At 47.2% G+C, this 21,592-nt stretch overlaps 9 protein-coding genes across 9 annotated transcripts; 6 read left to right on the top strand and 3 right to left on the bottom strand.

The window, feature by feature from the left end:
- Positions 1-1,394: 1,394 nt before the first annotated feature.
- On the top strand, positions 1,395-2,381 carry BC939DRAFT_462530 (uncharacterized protein). Its single transcript, XM_051557141.1, has 2 exons — positions 1,395-1,443; positions 1,600-2,381. The coding sequence occupies exon 2, from the start codon at positions 1,672-1,674 to the stop codon at positions 1,903-1,905; it is 234 nt and encodes a 77-aa protein (XP_051408564.1). The 5' UTR covers positions 1,395-1,443; positions 1,600-1,671; the 3' UTR covers positions 1,906-2,381.
- Positions 2,382-3,165: 784 nt separating this feature from the next.
- Positions 3,166-3,781, top strand: BC939DRAFT_462526 (uncharacterized protein; the record flags this gene model as incomplete). The annotated part of the gene is made up of 1 exon (XM_051557140.1): positions 3,166-3,781. A coding segment is annotated over one exon (616 nt), but the record flags the coding sequence as incomplete, so codon positions are not given.
- Positions 3,782-4,462: 681 nt separating this feature from the next.
- On the top strand, positions 4,463-4,840 carry BC939DRAFT_401290 (uncharacterized protein; the record flags this gene model as incomplete). The annotated part of the gene is made up of 1 exon (XM_051552597.1): positions 4,463-4,840. A coding segment is annotated over one exon (378 nt), but the record flags the coding sequence as incomplete, so codon positions are not given.
- A 3,909-nt stretch (positions 4,841-8,749) lies between these two features.
- BC939DRAFT_462521 (Rrp15p-domain-containing protein) lies at positions 8,750-10,122 on the top strand. The gene is made up of 4 exons (XM_051557139.1): positions 8,750-9,361; positions 9,460-9,726; positions 9,823-9,918; positions 10,004-10,122. The coding sequence occupies exons 1-4, from the start codon at positions 8,842-8,844 to the stop codon at positions 10,069-10,071; spliced, it is 951 nt and encodes a 316-aa protein (XP_051408561.1). The 5' UTR covers positions 8,750-8,841; the 3' UTR covers positions 10,072-10,122.
- Position 10,123: 1 nt separating this feature from the next.
- Positions 10,124-12,765, top strand: BC939DRAFT_462518 (amidase signature domain-containing protein). Its single transcript, XM_051557138.1, has 9 exons — positions 10,124-10,356; positions 10,510-10,651; positions 10,738-10,836; positions 10,932-11,028; positions 11,138-11,290; positions 11,371-11,546; positions 11,640-11,975; positions 12,074-12,191; positions 12,286-12,765. The coding sequence occupies exons 1-9, from the start codon at positions 10,150-10,152 to the stop codon at positions 12,683-12,685; spliced, it is 1,728 nt and encodes a 575-aa protein (XP_051408560.1). The 5' UTR covers positions 10,124-10,149; the 3' UTR covers positions 12,686-12,765.
- An 878-nt stretch (positions 12,766-13,643) lies between these two features.
- BC939DRAFT_506425 (uncharacterized protein) lies at positions 13,644-15,777 on the top strand (the record flags this gene model as incomplete). Its single annotated transcript, XM_051560783.1, has 3 exons — positions 13,644-14,014; positions 14,795-15,440; positions 15,523-15,777. The coding sequence occupies 3 exons, from the start codon at positions 13,644-13,646 to the stop codon at positions 15,775-15,777; spliced, it is 1,272 nt and encodes a 423-aa protein (XP_051408559.1).
- Positions 15,778-16,516: 739 nt separating this feature from the next.
- On the bottom strand, positions 16,517-17,324 carry BC939DRAFT_480237 (thioredoxin-like protein; the record flags this gene model as incomplete). The annotated part of the gene is made up of 3 exons (XM_051558920.1): positions 16,517-16,564; positions 16,603-16,981; positions 17,071-17,324. The coding sequence occupies 3 exons, from the start codon at positions 17,322-17,324 to the stop codon at positions 16,517-16,519; spliced, it is 681 nt and encodes a 226-aa protein (XP_051408558.1).
- Positions 17,325-17,724: 400 nt separating this feature from the next.
- BC939DRAFT_462512 (uncharacterized protein) lies at positions 17,725-18,271 on the bottom strand. The gene has a single exon (XM_051557137.1). The coding sequence runs from the start codon at positions 18,120-18,122 to the stop codon at positions 17,835-17,837; it is 288 nt and encodes a 95-aa protein (XP_051408557.1). The 5' UTR covers positions 18,123-18,271; the 3' UTR covers positions 17,725-17,834.
- Positions 18,272-18,828: 557 nt separating this feature from the next.
- On the bottom strand, positions 18,829-20,308 carry BC939DRAFT_506423 (uncharacterized protein; the record flags this gene model as incomplete). Its single annotated transcript, XM_051560782.1, has 4 exons — positions 18,829-18,917; positions 19,039-19,436; positions 19,554-19,625; positions 19,869-20,308. 4 exons carry the CDS (start codon positions 20,306-20,308, stop codon positions 18,829-18,831), a joined length of 999 nt encoding a protein of 332 aa, XP_051408556.1.
- Positions 20,309-21,592: the final 1,284 nt, after the last annotated feature.

Below are 21,592 nucleotides of genomic sequence, written 5' to 3'. Positions count from 1 at the left end.
GGAATGAGGTACTTCTTTCATTGGCTCACTTTACATTTTTCTACTCAAGTCAACGATTGAGCCCACTGCTATGCTTGGGAAAAAAAATGAGGGAACCGACAAGATTGACAGTATATACAGAATCTCATCGGTATTTTTTGATGGGTTCAGTTCTGTGTAGTGAGGAATTTGCATGATTGGTCTTTAATGCTTTCCTCCAGCAACGAAACAGCACACAGGATTGATGTTTCTACAGCTAAAGTACAATTTGAGCCCACTGCTATGCTTGTGTCACGAATTAAGGTTCGGGACAGACCTGCGCTCACTTCATTTGATCCTAGTGGCTTGTGCTAACCCTGCACTGCCAATCGTTCCTGAATCGCGTCGCGTCCTCGAGCCCTGAACCATAGGCGACTACAGTCGCCATCCAGTAGCCTCTCGACTATCAAGCACGACTCCGTCTACGGTTTCTAGAAGGACGCAATAGCGAATAGTGTTGCTCCTTACATTCCGGCGTCCGCATGAAAGTCATGAGTGCTCTCCTGTCTAATCAAGTAACCCTATAGGATGCGTCCGGCTACGCACGCATGCCTATGATATAAACCTTGTACCGCATTCCTCCTGCACGGTATCTATTTACCAATCGTTTAGTACACGCGTGCTTCTAGCCTTGATTCAAGTCCCAGTCTCCGTAGAACGTAGAAATAGCCCCATAGATCATAGCCATAGTTCCTCAGTCTGCAATACAAAACCTCCTTGTCTTGAACCTGCTCTTGCTCATTTATTTGCACGCTACTCTCGTTCCTATCTATCTGCCTGCCCAGAACTTGACAGCTTGGGAAAAAAAATGAGGGAACCGACAACATTAACAGTATATACAGAATCTCATCGGGATTTTTTCATGGGTTCAGTTCTGTGTAATGAGGAATTTGCATGATTGGTCTTTAATGCTTTCCTCCAGCAACGAAACAGCCCGACTTGGATTTATTGTGTAGCACACAGGATTGATGTTTCTACAGCTAAAGCTAAAGCACACTTGGACCCCCCTGCTATGGCAATGGCTTCTTTGGCTTCACAGAAACCAAACATCGATGGGAAAAGTTGACAGATTTTGTAATTCGGGTAGATTGTATACATGAAATGTTTGTCTTTATTCATTTGCTGAAATGTAAGAAGCTTCTTCTGTCCTCTAGGAACCAGGTTCAGGTAGAGTGTCTTGAAACATATACCGGTAGGGCGGCAGAACATCCTTCGTCGTTAATCTGGTACTCAAGCAGCCTATGCAGGCAATGGTATTCCCTCTCGTTGTTGTCTCGACACAGAATATCTTCAGACCGCAGGAAATTTTGACTTCATCTTTTTTATCGCAGATGCAACATATATAAAGTAAATCAACACACATGTTGGAAATGAAAAGTGTTGCGGAATGAGAAAAACAGAAGTGTTGCGGAATGAGAAAGACAAAAGTGTTGCGGAATGAGAAAGACAAAAGTGTTGCGGAATGAGAAAGACAAAAGTGTTGCGGAATGAGAAAGACAGGAGTGCTGCAGAATGAGAAAAACAAGAATGGCGAGCTTAAATGACGTTAACGAAATAAGCCGCATCCTTTGAGTAACGTTACGTGCATCTGACAACGTGACAGCAACTGGCAGTTACGGCTCTCAGAGGATGGAGGGTCGCTGTGTAGGAACAATGTCTTGGAGAATCTGTTGGATAAGTCTATCTTTTCCCCCCTCTGCGCTGGGTGTCAACATTCTCAATGTCGCGAGTGGGATGAATTTGGAAGCTTCTCTTGTTTTCGCAATTAAATCCTCCCATAAATCTTCCCAATCGACCTTCGTGAACGGGAACAACACTTGTTTTGAATCTTTCAGTTGTGGAACGAGCCAGAACAAATGGAATTGCTGCAAATCAAGGTCTTCCTGAATTGTTACCCTTGTTCCATTTCTATTCTTCAAGGTCACTTTCCTCGGCTCCCTTGGAATATTGGTCGTTTCTGCTCCAATTAGGTCATCTTGTATCTCGAAAAAGACATACTTTGTGGATGATTCGATTTTCTGAAATGCTAAGAAAAGTTCTCTGACAGCCTTGGACCTTGATAGAAAAGAATGATTTATTTCAGGGTTAGATCTCTTTCTTGGTACATTATTTTTCGACTCTTTTCGACTCTCTTACTTGCGTGACATAGCTCGTTAATTGGTTAATTGAGGAATAGATCCTTTGAAGGCTTTATATATGGTATCTGGAGCCAAGCATAAAAGTGTGGCTCAATGCGTGTTCGATTGCGGCAATTTGAGCTTCAAGGTTTTAGCCTGTTCCTTGTGACAAAGTAACATTTTTCGATAAATATGACCGAGTATTTTTTATCTCGATCATCATATTTCCTATCGACTGATGTCTATCGTTTGGTTCCAATGCCGTCAGAATCAAACGAAGAAGAGGGCCGTTCAAATATTGACATAGATCCACAAGTGCCAATCACTATTAGATGCGTGCCGACTAGCTTTCGGAGAGTTACCTTTACTAATGAGGCCAAACAAGACAAGGAAGTCCCCGTGAAGCGATGTGCTGTTTGCTGTAGACTGCTCTACAAGGAAGAGTACTTTGCGCTCCGTAAAGATGACCAAAACATAATCGAAGAGAAATTCTTTCAAGCAAGAGCTGAAGCACTGGCGGAAGGAGCTACTCCCGAGTTTGCGCAATCGATGACTTGGCCATTGCTGAATTACTGTGACAATGATGGAATGCGGATTCGTGAACTTGATGTAAAACCTGGTGGCAAACATTCAGGCTCAATCGTTGTTTGTGCTAGACATAAATCAGGGAGAAGAAAAGACTTGGACGGTGTCTTTAGTTACGTAAGTTGGAGACAGACATATGATGATTTATTTCCTCAGATACGGTTGTACTGATGTGTTGGGAAAATGTGGGTATTAGATGAAGTTTGTCAACGAGAATTGGATGTATCCAGGTGAACAACCTGATGAAATTCGAGACCTTAATCCAATCGGTGAGGGATATCTGAGTCCAATTTTGGTATTCTGTGAATTGACCAATTCACGTAGCAAACTTACCCCTTCATTCCGTGCTGGCTATCATTTTGTGTCTGGGAGGATTGGTTTGTGCAAGAGTAAGCAGTACCTTGGAGCTCATGCAGGAACTCGAGGATTGATCAGGCTTTCGGACATGGACGCAAATTTATCAATTCAAGATAAAATTAGGATCCGCGCTGCCTGGCTTTGGATGAAGTTAAACCATCCGCTGATAAAAGAATTGAATGTCGATGAGCCTAGCGATCTAACGGATGCTACCGAAACGCTTCTTGAATACAATGCTGAAGCGGCTGACGAATCTGCCAATATGTCACGACTTGAGGCTTTTCATATGGGACCCGTAGGCACTGGTGGCCCCACGACAGCCGACGAGGCAAACAACTTAGCCAACTTGACTTTTGGTTTGTTGGGACGAGATCAAGAGGTCGTTAAATACTCAAACCCCCGTCTTTTGGGCTATTTATTCCCGACGTTGTACCCAAGCGGCCAAGGGTTCTTTTCGTTGGACTACAGTGGTGTAAAACGAGGATGCAATGGCGAAATTGAAGTGTTCGAAGTAAAAGATATTAATTATCGAAATGACCAGGCAAGTGTTCAAGATCTTTCATTGTTATCTGAGGACAATAGTGATGGATCAACGTCCGATGCTCGTAGCGTTGACGAGCCAAGTGATGATCAAGACCAGATCGAAAATCCAGAAGCCGAGTATGTAGAGTCTGATGTAGATTCAGACTCTAGTGATAATGAAGGTACTTATCACTGGCGCTTGAATTGTGAGAACGTAAAGTCTTGATGACTATTATGGCGGACGAAACAGATGCTCAAATTCAAGAAAACTCCAAGTACTCCAAATTCACCATCAAGAACTATGCAAAGTTCCGTCTACTGAGCGTGGATAGACGCTGGGGTCGAAACATCAAGTTCATATTAATGATGTTTGACTGGATTCAGAAATCTGCAATATTTGCCTATCAGAGGCGCGTAGCTCGACTTACAACGGGTGGCAGAAAGACAAGGGCCGACGATGTATTGAATCAATCGTACCACAGTGGAGGTATGTCTGCTTTGGAAGATAGAGATCGTTGTATGGAGACATTTATTAACTACTGGGTAACCTTGTAACAGGGACAAAATACCGTGAATCTCATACGGTTGCTATTCCGCCGTTTATCCGGACAGGCATAAAGTACAAGCAGGCTCTGTTTCAAAAGTTCTCAGCGCTTTTTGAAGAGTTTGGTAACCCCGAGTTGTTTGGAACCTTCACGTGTGATGACAGAAGCGCCGGTCAAGTTGCTGTTGCCCGTCATTTTGGAGGTAGAGAAGCCAGTACTCATGATGATCCTGTTCTGTTTACAATGCATTGGAAAAGGCAGTGGCTTCGGTTCTGGAATTTTGTCACAAGCACTCGAAAGGGCCGAGAAGGCTGGTGTATGAGAAAAATAGGAGGAATTCGAGCATGGTGCTGGGTTTTCGAACTTCAAGATCGCGGCACTCCCCATACCCATTTTTGTTTGTGGACAAAGAACAGCATCGAGCAAATGATTAGCGATAACATTATTTCGTGTTCTGTCCCAGAGACACCTGAAGACCGAGAACTTGTTTTGAAGCATCAGATACACAACTGTACATGGTATTGCATGCCTGCGGGTAGAGTAAGTTGTCGATTCAAGTACCCAAAAACTCCGACTGATCTGCCTGCCCATGTAGACGAAGACGACCGATACGTTTTGCCGCGCGGTGAAGGAGATGAACGCGTAATTGGATACAATATGGACCTCCTTCATTTTGCTCGAGTGAATATGGACCTGCAGTACAATCTAGGAGAAAGGGCTAAATACTATATGTGTAAATATGTCACTATGCAAGGTGGCCCAAAGAAGGTGACGATTGTTACTGAAAAAGACAAAATTGGAGGGTCGGCTACATCAGCTGAAGACGATCGCTCTTCTAGTGAGTACATTTCCCATTTTCATTACCGAAGTGTGGGCGTAGTAGAGGCTGTAATGGACATTTGTGGCTGGAAGATGCACGGCTGCTCCCGTGTTGATGAATTTTTGCCAACAGAGTTACCGAACAATCGAAGGCGAATACTGAAGAGAGCAAAGGATCTTAAGATTTTGGAGGATGATACAGATATTTTCCTTGACGATAAATGGACTCAGTATTTGAAGCGGCCTAAAACCGAAGAAGGAACGCCAGATTTTGATAACATGAAGTATCACGAGTATTTCAAGTTTTTCCGATTTGCTAAAAGGAAAAGTGGGCCAAATTACGTCGATGGCCGAGGAAAAGATGTCTGTCGCCGAGGCGTTGGAAAAGAATCCTTGATAAGAACAAGAGAAATTAAGGTTACCAGATCGGAAGACGCGTTTATGCATTTGTTAATGCTGGATCACCCTTGGAGGACGGATGTTGAAAGCTGGATTGGCACTGGAACAGATCATGAAACATATCAGTCGTTAGCTGTGGAAGTTTTAGGACGCCAAAGGATACAAGAGTTGGCCTATGGATTGGCGGCGGTTTTAGACTATGGCAATGTCTATGAAAATGTGGTGGATGATCATTTCATCAACGTGCCAAGAGAGATCGAATGGACGGAAGACCAGAAGAATGTTCTTGAGATGGTGACACAACGTATTCAATCGAAGCAAGAATGTTTAATCTTGGTGACTGGAGCAGCTGGCACTGGCAAGTCAACAGTTCTGGAAGAGACTTGCAGGATCGCTAAAAACGAAGGTTTTGAGCCTATCCGTCTAGCCCCATCTGGCGTTGCGGCCGTGAACATCAAAGGTCAAACATTGTATCGTTGGTTTAAGCTTACCATGTCAGGAAGACAATCAGAAGGCAACTCGTATGCAATAAGAGAGCAACTGATGGACATTGCTGATCAAGGATTATCTCCCATTTTTCTGATTGATGAAGCGTCCATGATATCTGGTGATATCTTGAGTCTTTTATCAAAGGCATTACAGGAAGCAGTAAACACGGAAATAGGTGTCCCTTTTGGGGGAATTCCAGTCATTCTCTTTGGTGACTTTGGTCAGCTTGGGCCTGTCAACAAATCATTTGATAGAACGGATTGGATTTGGAACTCTGAGATTTATCGTTGGTTTGAACGAGTAGATCTGATTCAGCCCTGCCGACAGTCTGGTGATGCAGAGTTCAAGTCATTGCTCGATGATATCAGATGTGGGATGATCACTAGTACCACGGTATCCATGTTTTTGGATATTTGTAATCAATCCAGTGATATTCCTGAAGATGCTCTTCATCTCTATCCGTTCAAAAGGGATGTGGATAGATTTAATTTGAACAAATTGCAAAATCTTCCTGGTGAAGATTGGTACTCTATCGCGTATGATAACGCCAGGATAACGAGGAACGAAGATAGGAGGAGAGCTATCGAATCAGAGACTGGACTCGCCTCCGTGTTATGGCTAGAGGTTGGCGCAAGAGTCATGTGCACGTCCAACGTCGACGTTGCTGGTGGTGTCGTTAATGGAACTACCGGTATTGTGGTTCGATTTTATGATCAACATGTCGTTCAAGTGAGAGAAGATAACACTGGAAGAATTTACAATATTCAACAAGAGTGCCGACGAACGAAATTTAATGGTCAAGAGCGACGCCAGTTTCCTTTGGTTCTTGCTTGGGCATTAACTATTCACAAATGTCAATCGCTGACGTTAAACGAAGTCGCCGTCAATCTACGTGATGTGTTTGCTAGTGGACAAGCCTATGTAGCATTGAGCAGGGTTCGCACCAGTAAGGATCTGTTCATCAAGAATTGGTCGGCAAAGGGGCTATTGGCTGTAAAACATGCAGTCATAACTCGTTTGACAAAGGATTCTGAGGCATCAAGAACAAAAGAAGATGAAGAGATGGACAAGCAAGAAGAGCTCGATTCCGAAGCAGAAGGAGGTGAGGTTTCTAATATGCGGCAGCACGAGTTGCGGCTGCAAGGATGGGAGGATTACACCAACTCAGTCCTAGATCTGCTTTATGGAAGTGGACAGGCGATTCCAACTTCCGGCAATAGGTCTTTATTTCAGAGATGTTCAACTGTTGATCTAGAGAGTGGCGGAGAACAGTCGGTCAATGAAGACACATGGTGGGAAGAAAAGGAGGACAAGATTGAGCAACATGATGAAAGTGGTTTGTTTTTGCCCATTGATGAGAAGAAGACGCCAGAGTTTGAAGAGGCTAACGGATGCAGTTCAGGAGGAAGACAAAGTATCAATGACAATAACCTGTTGGACCAACAAGAGAACGATCGGTTTACTTTTCGCGAAGACAAGAAAAGGTATTACGACAGCGATAGTCTTGGAAGCGATAGCATTGAATGCGATAGCACGGATCCAGAAGTTGGTGCTGTTATTGTCTCGAAGCGAAATAAGGAGAAGAGGAGACGTGTTGAGCATGGATCTTACAGTGATTTTTTGGACCCTGATATTGTCGCCGGATGGGAATCTGACAGTGACGATGATTCATCTGATTCAAAAGATGATGGTGACTCTGGCGACTCAAGCAACGAAGTCGATGGTAGTAATAAGAAAAGAGCGTATTGTGACGAAGATGTAGAAGCGGAGCTCCGGAAGAAGATGAGGTTTTGCATGGATCAAGGATAAATGAAGTTTGTCACAGTACCACAGTGTGCCGGGACGCGTTATTTTCCAATGCGTAAGGAATGAATCTTTTGAGCTTAAATTTTTATTAGACTTTCTTGTGAAACCAAAAATTAAAAATGAACCATAGAAATGATCTGTCATTTAGACTAAATCTCTCCTTCATGAACATCCTGTGTATTTTTTTGGAGGTGCTTCTCGTCTCTGTCTAAACCTTCTATCAATTTGTTCAAAGAGCGTATGGCGGTAGAAATCTCGCAACTTTCCTTCATCTCGTCGCAGGATGCAATAGCGTTAATGTGAATTTCGCCAACCACTACTTTACGAAGCACCTCGCAACGAAGTTTCAGTCTTTTAGCAGTAAGCTCGTCGACTAAACGCGAACTCATTTTTTGAACTCCACCTAATGTAGCCTGATCGTGCACCTAATAAATAACCTTTTTCGATTCCTCAACTTTTGCAACTTTCCACACTTTTCAGAATGGGATCGTTCATCTCAGCTAGTAGGTCCAAGGCAGTGTCAAGTCTTCTTAGTTTCGGCGGATTAAACGGTACTTGAAATGAAACTTTTCGCTTCGATCGAGAAGTTGGAGTGGCCGTGTGAAGTTCATCTGTATCGAGGTCCTGAGAGGTGCCATGGAGGGAGGAGGAATCTTGGCCGAGGGCATTCGTGACCGAAGAAGAATAATCATTGTTCGCAACCGAGGCTGATTGCATGGCGTTGGAGGGAATAGTTGTGTTTGCTTGTGAGGATATCAGATAAGTTTTGCGCTTTTTGAATGTGTAGATGGGATTGAGTAGAAAATGTTACAGAAAGTGTTGGTGTTGATGGAAAGGATGTGGGTTTTGATGACTTTTTGTATGGAATGTGGAGTATCGCAGGGTTTTACTCTTTTATATTTTGCATTTTCTATAGCAATACATTATGGACTCTGTTCAATTGAAATAAATTTTATTTCGAAATCAACAACCTGCATTTTCGTGGTGTATGTTGAATAAATGTTCTGAAAGAGGAGGGCGGGTGACTGCCGCAGTGGGGAAGCCACATCGATGTCAAAACAAGCAATTTTTTTTTTTTTTTAATATGTATTTGTTTGAAAGGGACCTGGCTGGCATCAAGTTCATTCACGACCCCTTCACTCTCGTCGCTCAATTTTTTTCCGCATACCAAATCCATACGTATCATGAAACGCCCCTCGACAGCCGCTTTACCTGCACGAAAGGTCCGGAAGCAGGCACCCATGGACGACCATAAGGCCGCTGCCTCAAAATCTAGACTGGCTGCAACTGCTTCTACTTCAGAACCCAAATCGATTCTCAAGAAGCCCCTTCGACCAAAGTCTACGGATAGCAAAGCGACGGCATTATCATCATCGAAACCGAAAGCATCTATGTCGGGCGCAGCTATCCTGAAGGCCAACACCAGTGCCAACAAAACGTTTACATCATCAAAAGCAGGTTCAGCAAGAGACGGATCAAGAGCGCATGGAAAACCGAAGGCTGTGTTAAAGCAAGCTGTCATGGCCAGCAAAGGCGACATTACGGGAGGCATGGGCAAGAAGAGGAGAGCACCTGTGGAGAGAGAAGAGGCGAACAGTGGCGATGACAGCGATAGTGACAACGACAGCGAGGATGAAAGGGAGTCTGACGAGGATGAGGATGATGATGACCTTGAGGGACTGCCAAGCACCCGTACTGGAAAGAGTAAGAGATTTCGACTCTTGATCTGAGTAAGGGCGTTCTGTATCTATAGTGACAAGCAGGCTCACTCGATCTATCTGATAATTCTGTTTCCTCTCTAGAAACATCCAAGAAGCACACGGAAGAGAACATGGCGGAGGCCATGTCCAAGATTTTGGGCTCGGCTTTGCGCAAGGCGGATGCCAGTACACCAATTCTTGCCAGGTCGCGTGGTGTGGAGCGCAAGTTGGAGGAGGAAAAGATGGAGTCCAAGGCCAGGAAAGCTATCACCAATGAGAAGAGGCGCCTCGCTAACAGGGACCGCGTTAAGCCGGAGTATACAGGGATGGAGTACGAGAAGAAGTTGCGCAAGGTTGCGACCCGTGGTGGTAAGTGCCCAACTGCATTTCTGTTTGAGTATTAATTGGTTAGAGATCGTATGGTTGCAGCCGTCATCTGACATTCTGGTTTATGATCTGCTCTAGTGGTTCAACTGTTCAATGCGATCAAGGCACAGCAAAAGGCGACCGAGGACTTGACGGAAAAGGCGCGCCCCATCACAACTAATGCCAAGGATAAGGGTACGGGAAAATTATTTATCGATTGACATTGTTGCATACATGTATACAAATTCGCTAACTGTGAAACGTTTCTTCTTTCTGATAGTTGCTAATCTGACCAAGGCCAGTTTCTTGGACCTACTCAAGTCCGGCACCAAGGTTCCGACCGTATAATGCAGGATACGCATAGCAAAAAGATACATTCTCATCGTAATAAAAGCATTCAAAAAAGACGACTTTTCAAATGTTCAAATGCGAGGGTGTGACTGTGTAGGTGTAAGGGCTCACTTCGGGATCAAGCGCGAAAGGTGGCCCCATGCCTTCATTCGACTACTTCGACAACTCATTCCGATGCTCTCAACCTCCTTGTTGCGGCGCACTATCGGCACGCAGCCTCTGAGGCGCTTTTCCACAGGGACAGGAGCAGAAAAGGGCATGGCTCGACCTATTTTCAATGAGGTACAACTAGGAACGGTCGCCATGACTTTAGCCGATCAGCATGCCAAAGGAACACCTTACTACATGAATGAATACAGGACGTATCATAGAACCGTTACTTAAGCGAATATTGGTAGTAACACGCTCAGCTGCTTCTGGGAAACTCTGTATTAGTCATACACGCCGATATCTGCCGCCACAGCAGCCTTGGAGAACATTTCAAAGTACAACAAGTACTTGAACGCGTTTGTGGACGTCGCGGATCCGGAGACCGTTCGGGACCAGGCCAAGGAAGCTGCACATCGATGGGAAATTGGTATGCAACGTTTAATTGCTTGTCGAAAGGATGAGTTGCTGAAGCGATTATAGACGACTCACAAACCAACTCTTCTTGTACACTAGGTCAGGCCAAAAGTGCTCTGGATGGGACTATCATGGGATACAAAATGAATCTTTGTACAAAGGAGTTGCGAACGACGTGTGCGTCAGCTATGCTGGAAAGTACGTATCTACAGAATCGTTTGCGCTCAAAGACGGGATCGCCAAGTCAGCAACTCCAGGTCGATCTAATACACAAAATTTCGCCTTGAGCCTAGATTTCCAAGCACCCTATACCGCTACCGCTATTGAACTGCTTCAGGAAGCGGGTGCAATCACTGGCGGGAAAGCCAACATGGACGAGTTCGGAATGGGGTATGAAGGCACAGATATTCGAGTGGGAATCATGTACTGCGACGAAATTTTGCTCAACCAGAAGACAACTAATTTTGAAAGCGTTCATCAAAAATCGGGATCGGGATAGATCGCACAACGTCTTCAGTAATGCGGGTCCAACTAGGAACCCGCACGGCATCATGGGTCGTGCGATCGAAACCCTAGACGAGGTAGAGGGCCGCTCCCCTGGAGGAAGTTCAGGAGGAAGTGCTGCCGCTGTAGCCAGCAACATGTGTTTTGCGTAAGTAAGCTGGGTTATGGAAGCCCAAATGCCAGATTCAAGGATGGACATTAACCTGATCGCTATCGCGTTGTGAACAGGGCATTGGGATCAGATACTGGAGGATCTGTCAGATTGCCCGCATCGTACTGCGGCATTGTTGGATTCAAGCCTTCATACGGCCGGATATCCAGATGGGGTCTTGTTGCATATGCCAGCTCCCTGGATACCGTCGGCACTCTTACCAAGACTGTTGATGACGCCAAGACGATATATGGTACGGCAAGACATTGACGCGTACATTGGGTGCGCAATGATGGGCCAAACAATGCATGTTATTAACACGATGCCTTTTATTGCCAAATCGTAGACATCATTTCTAAAGAGGACTTAAAGGATTCAACATGCTTGACACAGCGGCAACGCGACTCGATTGAAAAAGCAAAAAAGCCTATCAGAGACACAAAGCAGGGATCCAAACCACTGTCAGGTATCAGAGTCGGCATCCCACAAGAGTTCAACGTTACAGAACTCTCACCTGCTACGAAGGCATTGTGGAGACGAGGTATCCAAACTTTGAAGGATGAAGGTGCCACGGTCGTTCCTGTTTCATTACCGAACACAAAGCTGGCAGTAGGAGCGTACTTCACATTGGCGACTGCAGAAGCGTCAAGTAATTTGCAGCGATATGATGGAATCCGATATGGTGAGTTTCTTTTGCGGACGAAATGTCTTGGCAGTGTGGTGAACAGGAGTCGATGAACAGAGGCAGTTGACAAAAATTTTATTTCTTTGTGTATTCAGGTCATCAAAGTGAAGAGCGGGATGAAAAAAATGCGCTATATTCTCATACGCGAAGTGAGGGCTTTGGCAAGGAGGTCAGGCGGCGAATTCTTTTGGGGACTTATGTACTCACATCAGGGTAAGCCGATTCTCGCTCTTGCGGGTTGAATGTCGATTCCGAGCGCCATTGAATGCTATGTGTACTAAATCTTGCCTTTCTCAATGGGATACAGGTCATTCGACAACTTCTTCTTGCGTGCACAAAAGATCCGGCAGATGATTCGTAGGGACTTTGATTCTATCTTTGCGCGCCCGAATATGATTACAGGCTCACTTGACGGAGAAGGCGACGCCTCAAGGGTCCATGCACTCCTGACACCGGTCGCGGTGACAGCGGCGCCGAAACTGGAGGACGTGGTCGGAGACCATATTGACCCAATCAATGCGTATATGGACGATATCCTGACTATTCCAGCGAGTCTTGCAGGATTGCCGGCCATGAGTGTACCGTTTGCTACTTATGGGGATGATGGCTTCCCTGTGGGGCTCCAGGTGATGAGCCAGTATGGCGACGAGGAGATGGTGTTCAAGGTCGCGCGGATCATAGAAAAGAAGGGACGTGAGACACTATAATCGTAAATAAAGTGAATCATAGAGAACGAGCACCTCTTGCGTTTTTCCAAAGGTACTCTCCGCAAGGTCCGTGTTCACGGTGAACAGAGGCGCGTTTGTATTCTACTTCATGCTTGTATGAGGCAAGAGCACCTATTGCTGTACGCTGGCCTAGCCCCCCCCCCCCCCCCCCCTACACACACATTCACACAGGGGAATAAATCAGGGAGGGGCATTGCGGCTCCAAGGCGTCGTGTGACGAGTTGGCAGGCTTGTCGTGTATGCAAGTGACCAAGGTCTGACAACTTGCCGCTTTGTTATAATTAAATAATTGACGCTAGAGAGGGGCTTCTTGAACTGGAGGGCAAAATGCGCATGCGACGCGCTGTAAAGCCTCAACATCAGACGCGACCCAGCCTCGCGTTGTCCGAACGCTCCAAAGGAAGCGGACAGATCAAATCCCTAGAAAAGAGGGCGTTGAGCGGAAAGACTGTGCACAGCCTCCCGGAGGAGGCGTGTGGCTGCATCTGAGCATTTCATACCCTGTGCCGCAAATTTCTCACAATTGTGTTGCCTGCGGCTGCGGGGCTAACAAACATCCGAGAAGGAAGGAGGGGAAGGAAGGAAAATGGGAGCCCACAGAAGGTGACGAGCAATTAAGCTCTCTGAGCACGTTGTTTTCAGGTACAACGAATTGTTCCTGAAAAATATCCTCTGTGTTCCTAGAGGATTGCGACTATGCAAACAGGCAGGCGGGCAGAGGCGATCGTTACTCTTTGCTCTAGATGAAAAGAACAAAACTAGGCTGGGGTTCTATCTCCTCGTGTCCATCGTCGGATCACTTTTCTGGTATAAAAACATTCTCTCCAAAAAGCAAAAGAACCCCTCGTTTTCTGCTCATTCATCAAATCACTCAGCCAACAATTCTCAGCCACTCTGTTCTACTCTATCCAGCCTACCTTAACTTTACACCTTCAAAATGACTTCAGTCTCCATCCACTCAGCCCTCCGCGCTCTGTCGGCCCTCGTTGTGGTCTCTGTCGCCGTCCTCCTCTCGTGCAGTTCCGGCGTCGTCCAGTCTACCCCTACTCCCGCCCTTGCCTCGGCCATCGCGGATATCGGCGGCATTTCGAGGACCCACGATACTGTCTCTCTGACCAAAGATGAAATTGAGAAGTCTACCATGATCATCAACGGTATTGGAGCCAAACCCAGGATGCGTCGCGCCCTTGAGCAAGAGGATCCAGTCCAGGTTATCAACGGTATTGGAGCCAAACCCAGGATGCGTCGCGCCCTTGAGCAAGAGGATCCAGTCCAGGTTATCAACGGTATTGGAGCCAAACCCAGGATGTAATTGTCCCCAGCATCGGAAGGGCAACCTAGGCCATCGATCTCACTCGTAAATCAGGCGTTCCCTGGCGGATACGAACGTACAGGCTAACGAATTCATATGGGATTATGTAGTAATAACTCATCAGTGGAATAAAATCTTCAGTGCTTCGAGCGTTCAACTGAAATGTTTAAGGTTGGTGATAACGCCAACAATCGACTTTCTTTCCATTGGGGTTTTGGCCACAGTAACTGAACATGTTTACTTGAGGATGGCAGGATGGGCGATGCGCCCGCTATCATCACCCTCTGAAATAGCGCACACCACCTTAGGGCTCCTCAACTTCATTGTCATCCTCATTCTCATCCTCATCTTTATCCTCATCTTCATCTTCATCAGCATGGAATCATCCTTCAAAACTCAGAACACACCAAGTACTAGACCGCGGTACTTCTACCAGCTGCGCCCAGCTCCCCTGGACCTCCCCGAGATTATTTGTAATATCGAATCCCACCTATCCTACAATGATGTTAAAAAATGCATCCTCGTCTCCTCCGTCTGGGCCGAGAAGTTCAAATCTTTCCTTTGAAAAACCTCTTATTACTTCCGCCTCCACTCAAAGGACGGCTCTTTACTTCGTCAAAACGTCAAAACGGGCATTTCGTCCAGCATCTGCATGCCCCTTTTCTCAAGGATCAGAGCCTCAGGGACATTGCGGCTCATTGCTGCAATTTGACGACCGTTACACTCTGGATCAGCCAAGTTCAAGACGCGAGCTCACTGTACGCATTCGTCCGCAGTAACAGTCGGCTTCAAAATCTGGCCTTCAAACTATTGGACCCAGTTCGTCTGGACACGATTCAATGCGGACTTCTGGAACCCATCGCTCGAGGCAGGCTTGACAAACTGACGGTTATCTGTCTGACCGGAGTCAATGATCGGATGAAGGCGTCAACTTACATGACAAGAACGCTTCTAAGGTGTCTCCAGGGCTGTCCGCTCCTACAGCTACTGGAACTGAATGCTATTCGATTGGTGGACACGGCCGAAGAATGGAGCAACGCAATCAAGCTTCCATTCAGCAGCCCCAAAAGCCCCCCTCCGTTCAAAGTTTTCCAGGATCTCTTGTCTCGGATACCGTGGAGGAGAAGCAGGCCAACTCCAAATGCGTCTGATGCACAGGTCGCAGATGTTGCAAATGTCAACGCTATCACACAACCTCGCCCGTCTGATATCTCGTCTCGATCCGAGGCTTTCCTGCCCTCCGACCCCCTTCAAGAGACTTCGGAACTCGATGAAGACTACAAGGCCAAATACCTCACAACCATAAAACTAATCAAAATTTTCACCAAGGGCCCACACAGGATACACCTTTACCCACAAACTGTTCAAACGGGCCCCAAATCTCACGCATCTGACCGTCAATTCAACGCCGACCAACATCGAGTTCCTGGCGACACTGTGTCCGGAATTGGAGGCGGTCTCCTTTGAAAAATGTTTTACTTTATTCTTTTCGTCCTATCCGCAGCTTCAGATCAGCGAATCTCTCAACGACAGCAGCAAGATCGTGGGCAGTAGTAGCGAGGACGCGCTATGGTCGAGATTGACAACGCTCAGACTGGTCCATTGTCAGGTCGACGATCAGATGCTAGAGAGTATTTCGGACGAGTTCAAACGATACCGACTCAAGCACCTTATGGTTACCGACTGTGCGCATCACAGCACTTGGTCTGGCAAGGTTCCTGGGACAGTGCTGGTCACTCGAGACGGCTTATGTCGGTGAGCTATTGATACTCGTACAGCTTCCTCAAGTACTACCGCGCCGCGATCGACACTCCATCATCGCCCCTGCAGGCTCTACTATCAACACTCTGCCGGACGCGATCCGGTGGGAATGTAATCAGATCCAGACTCTAGATGTGATTAGACCTGTCGGTGACCTGTGGTCGTTCGACCACATCTTTTTGGATCTGGTGCCAAGACTGCACCAACTCCAGCTCCTTCGGATCAACAGCATTCATGTTTCGTGGCTTATGAAACTCAAACCACTGCGGTACCCTGAACCGCAGACTCCCTTTGGTGAGGCGGACGAAAACGGAGATAGCACTGCGCACGGCGTAGAGGGTGATCGGACGTCGGAGGAGCAAGAACCGCTTGAACTTGGGCTTTTTGGATCTGTCAGGGTGTTGTGGCTCCAAACAGGGTATGATACGCCGTATCTACCTCATCAGCAAATGGGGGGTCCTGGGGCTCGATCAAGTGAAATACCTATACCATGCATTCCCGGCTCTGGAACGGATTCTATATAACTGCTCCACGTTCCCGTGTAGGCCCGTGGCGCGAGACTGGCTGCAGCAGAGTCCACGGCACATTATTATCGAGAGGGGCGACAATAGAGGACACGCCCAGATGGCAGCTTTGGGCATTTATTAAACAGACATAAAGACATAAAACGAATAGAAAAGTGTTTTTGAATCCCAGCATTTATTTTGTAGTTACATATACAATTGACACCATACCCTTTATTCAGCCTTGGGAAGGAACTTGCGGTAAAAGCCCTTGATGAATTCCTTTCAGGCGTAGCCGCTTGAACGCTAGGTCTGCTCACAGCAGCATCGCGCCATTCCAGGAACCTCTTCAACTTGGGGTTCTCTTGCAGGGTCTCCTCGAATTCGTCATAGGTGATATCGTTTTGGTAGGCCGTGACCAAGAAGAAGCGGGCCAGCAGGGGTGCGATAGCGAGGTCCGCGAAGGTAAATTTCGATCCCAAGAAGAAAGGCCCATGCTCCCGAGAAGGGCTGCGAACTGCGTTCTGGAGGAGCACATCGACCTTCTCGAGCTCGACAATGACCTCCTGACGGAGCTTTGCGGCCTCAACAGGGTCGAGGGTGATGGTCGCCCTGTGGATCGCGGCCTGGGTACGTGCACCCCAGTGATGGATCAGGTAGCGGGCCTGGGCACGCTGCAATGGGTCCGCAGGGAGCAGTCTGAACCAATAAAAGAAGCTCGTGTTAGCACTTGAACAAATAGATCGAAACTATTTCATTTTTTTCTGGGTACATGGGGTAGCACTTACCCAACCTCGGGATGGAGGTCAGCAATGTACTCTGCGACAATGAGGGACTCGAGAATAATGTGGTTGTCGTCGATCTTGAGCGAGGGGACTTGGCCGTACGGGTTGATGTCCTTGAGGTACCAGTCAGGACGGGGAACTGTGATGTCAATTTCGACAGCCTCGTGCTCCTGTTGCGTCTCGGCCATGGCGAGGACCGCACGGGCTGCGTAGGGGCAGTATCTGCATTTGTAAAGAGTGAGCTTTGGGGGCGCCATGGCTGCTGTCTGTGTAGAGTGAAATAAGCGAAGAATGAAGGGAAGGGAGAAGGAAAGGTGGTGGGGGTGCGTGAGGAGACTATCAGCCACGAATCCGTGACAGAGCACCGCGATTCCATGACTGCGAAACAACTTTGCTGGACCCATAACCAGTTTAGGTTCAGTGCTGTTTTCCCATGAGCAATAGAGCCCCAGTGAACAGCTACGTAAGAGGCACTGTCGCGTAGAGGGAACAAGACCAGAGATTTTCGCCAATTTGCAGGCGTCTCTTTCTTTCATAGTCCAACGAATCTGACAAGGTAGAGGATGAACGATTGTTCAGTACACTTCAGAACGATGCGGCTGAAAAGGACCTAGAAGCACAGTTGCCTCGATGCTGCTGTTTTTTTTTTTTTTTTTTTTTTTTTTTTATTTACAAGTATATCGCAGGTGGATTGTCCATGACAGAGGCGATATTGATTTTGATAGCTACTGCTACTGCTATCGCCGCCGCTGTTGCTGCCTGGTCGACTAAGCGTACTTCTCGTCGTAGATGCGCTCGGCGTTCGCCCGGGCTTGTCGCTTGGCTTTCTCTTTGTCCATATAGTCAAGGCCCTTGGTCTCAATCAGCCTGTCGGCTTCAGCGCCGGCAATGGCAGCAAAGGCCTCCTTGGTCAACTGGTGCTTGTCGGTCGAGCCATTTTCAACAGACTTCATGGCTTCGAAGGCAGCGGCGCCTGCAATGAGTTCGTGGGACCAGGAGGACTTGTTGGATGTCTCGTTGTAGACCTCATCGTGGTGGCTTTCGAATCCGAACATGGTGGATGTGCTTTCTTGGGTGTGGTGTGGGAGAGAGTGAGAGAGGCAGGGGAGGGGTGGGAAGTGAAGAGCGAGTTGGAGAATGGAATGATGAAGCTGAGGAGGGCAGGGTTGAGGGCTTTTATACGTAGGCAAGGACAGTGGCGAGGGAGTGAACGGAAATAATTGCCTCACTCCCGCTCGGATGATGGGCCCATTCGAGGGGCCTAATCGCTTCTGGTTCCATCCACGCTTTCGTCATTGGCCGCATGAATAGGTCGTATTAGTTGAAAAACAAAAATCCGTCGAGCCCAAAACGCGAACTGGGGCAAATCACTCCTATTCTGGACTGTCTATCTACGATCGCAGGATTAAAGTTCGCGCTTAGCACAAATAAGGAGAGGACGGGCCACAAGACCCGGGCCAGTGCCACTGCTCGCACCAGTGCTTCTCTCTGTCTGCCCAAAACTCCAAATGGACCGCCTTCCTTGCTTTCCTTGCCTTCCTTATTTGCGGGTATATATATCCATTACGTCCTCCAACCTGTGGCTGCTGTGGTTTTCCCGGGACCCAGCCCGTATATTTAGCACATTCTGGACATGGGCTAACGATGTGCAGGCCCTTATCTCGATGGGCCACAAGGCGCGTACTATATCAAGAACCCGGTCTATATTGAGGGCTTTGTCTATAAGATATTTCTATGCAGCAACAAGACGAGATCACGCCGCTATACGCTCAGTAGCCCACGCTTGACCATGTAGTCTTCTGAATATCTATACAGCCTTTCCTGTAGCTCCTTGTTCATCGCGTATGGCCCTATTCAAACACACAAAAGAAGACCCTCCTGATGGTCAGTGGCCAATGATCATTGGCGATTGTAGCAACACACACACTGTAATGCTAAGAAAGACAGATATAGTGAATGCGGAATAAGTACCTGGGCGAAGCTCATGTCCGTCTGGAACGAAATAGCGTCCTGATAACATTTTTTCCTCGATTTCCGGACTTGCTGCACAATACAGTTGTGTCAGAGCCCCGTCTTCAGGTTTCCGTCCAAACCATTCCCTTGTTGTAGACAGGACCTTCGAGACCACTTCTCCCACGGTCGATTCTGCTTCGCCGTCGATCCCTGTGACACAGTATCCTGGATTGACTGCATTTACAAAGACTCTGTCATGACCTGCGCTAGCCAGTCGACGTGCAAGTGCCTTTACATAGAGAATGTTGGCGAGTTTGGACCGGTTGTAGTTGACAAGAGGCGACTCCGCGTCGGGTTGGCTAAGCTTTCCAAATTGTATGCCTCCTAGCGGTAAATTCAACTCGTGCGCTGCCGAACTACATAATGCGAGTGACATTGAAATAAACACTGCTAAGTCTTCTGAGCATGGCCTCATCATGACTATCTTAAAATTTCACTGCTCCGTATTATAATCATGTGCATTTTTCCTTTACCTGACGGATACAATCCTGGATGGTTGCGACTCGATGAGCTTGGGGAGAAGCAATTGAGTAAGAAGAAAGTGACTAGGGTTCCGTATGGGAGAGAAACAAAGACATGGCGTTAGTTACGCAATGATCCACGCGAGAACAAACTGTAAACGGCGTCACTGTGTGACCCTCCAATAAATGCAAGCGTGCAAATGCGGGATGCATGATAACGATTGCCGATCATAATTACAAAGGCCTGTTTGTTTGTTTGGTCCGTCCCATGATTGCGAGGATAAATATTGCTGGGGCGAAAAGGGGGACAAGTTCGGATAGCTTTACCCCATATGATTGACTGCAAAGACCAGTTCGATCCCGTCCTTGCTTAGCTTTGGTGGCGATAGTCCCAAGCCGGCATTGTTCACTAGGATATGGAGCTGGAGACCCTTGGATAAAAATTCTCTGGCTGATCGGACCACAGACCGCAGGTCGGACAGATCCAAGTATAAAAAATCGAGTTTTGGCCAAATATGCGGCGCGGTCTCGGCCAGCTCCCGCTCTAAGCGCTCAATTGCCTCAAGGACTTTGGCTTTGTTGCGACAGGCGAGGAAGACGTGTGCGCCATGGGATGCCAGGGCAAGGGCGGTTTCGTATCCGAGTCCAGTATTCGCACCAGTGACAATGGCTACTTTTGAGGAGAGGTCTGGGATCTGGTCCTGTGTAAAGTTGCCTGGTAGGACGAGGGTCTTCCAAAAGTCGATGTCATATACACATTCGAGCATAGCGTGGCTGAAGTACTGAGTGCTTGGAAGCGAGCGATGGAAAAGTGAGAGATGGAGGGTGATTCGACGATGAGATGACAAGGAGGAATGAAAAATAAGGAGTGCTTACAGGTTGCCACCAAAAGGACAATAAAAATTGACTGATGCCGCCGCCCCTCCATGATCGCAGCCTCCCCATGAGCACTATGAAGCAACTCATCTCCACTTCCACAAAAAAACCAAGTTCAGCCGGGAATCAACCTACCTTACTTATTTCAAAGCAACTTTTCTCCCGGAATGGGTTATATCAATTGCATTAGAGCACGACGTGCTTGTCTTTCGAGCCATAACGCGCGTTGGTCAACCAGACACTCGTGTCCGCGCTATACACTATACCTTCAGCTTCATTAACAGGGTCGCGTGCCATCAGGTCGTTGGAATAGAACAAAGCAGCATGCATCTACTTGTGTGGAGCGAACTATGCGGATGTCGCGAAAAATTGAATTGCAATAGATGTGGATTCGATAATGCTTCCTCCTGTATTCATTCCCATTAGAGAAAAGTACGACGAGTGAGTAGTCCACGATATAAATAGTCGACCAGAAAGAGATGCCAGCTGTGGAATCCTCATCCTCTCATATCAGATCTTATACTGAGACTTGAGCTGAGCTGGACTGAGCAGCTCTACGCATCAGTGAACGCAAAATAAGGCTTAAAGGTTTCTCGATATATCATCCTCCTCTACGCCCTTGAACTCCCGAAAAGCGGCCTTCTCCGATCCGTCCTCGTCTTCAGCGCCCCCGTAAATGACAGTCGCCTTCGCCAGCACCAAGCTCCCAACAAACTAACCGCACGGGAAGGGCGCAACCATTCGTCTTCACTGCAGAACACGAGGCATTCATTGCTGAATAGATGGCACTTCCCGATAATTGGCGTATCTTAACAGCTAGAGGCGAACTTACAAAACAGAGGTGATCTTTACACAGATATCGCCGAGGATTACAGCAAGCGTTTCGCGGTGTCACTGGTAGAAAACCAATTGAAAAACAAAAATCGAGAATATGTACAGGATCTTTAACGACTACGCGAAACGCTACGGCACGACTGGCAACGACAAACACACTTGACGGCCCAACATTGGGTGAGGAGACCATCAGCCATTGTCGCTACTTTCTCACCCTGTTCAATGCCGGCAAGCTAAACACAGAGAAAATCAACTCGTCATTCCAACGAAAGCCTCTCCGCCATGAAGTCCAAGGACCAACGCTATATCCGCCCCTAAATCTGCTCCTAAAGCCACCGCCC

Source organism: Gamsiella multidivaricata, assembly GCF_025024155.1.
Source record: "Gamsiella multidivaricata strain RSA 2152 chromosome Unknown BC939scaffold_72, whole genome shotgun sequence".
NCBI classification, from domain to species: Eukaryota; Fungi; Mortierellomycota; class Mortierellomycetes; order Mortierellales; family Mortierellaceae; genus Gamsiella; species Gamsiella multidivaricata.
This window is presented reverse-complemented; position numbering and strand designations above follow the sequence as displayed.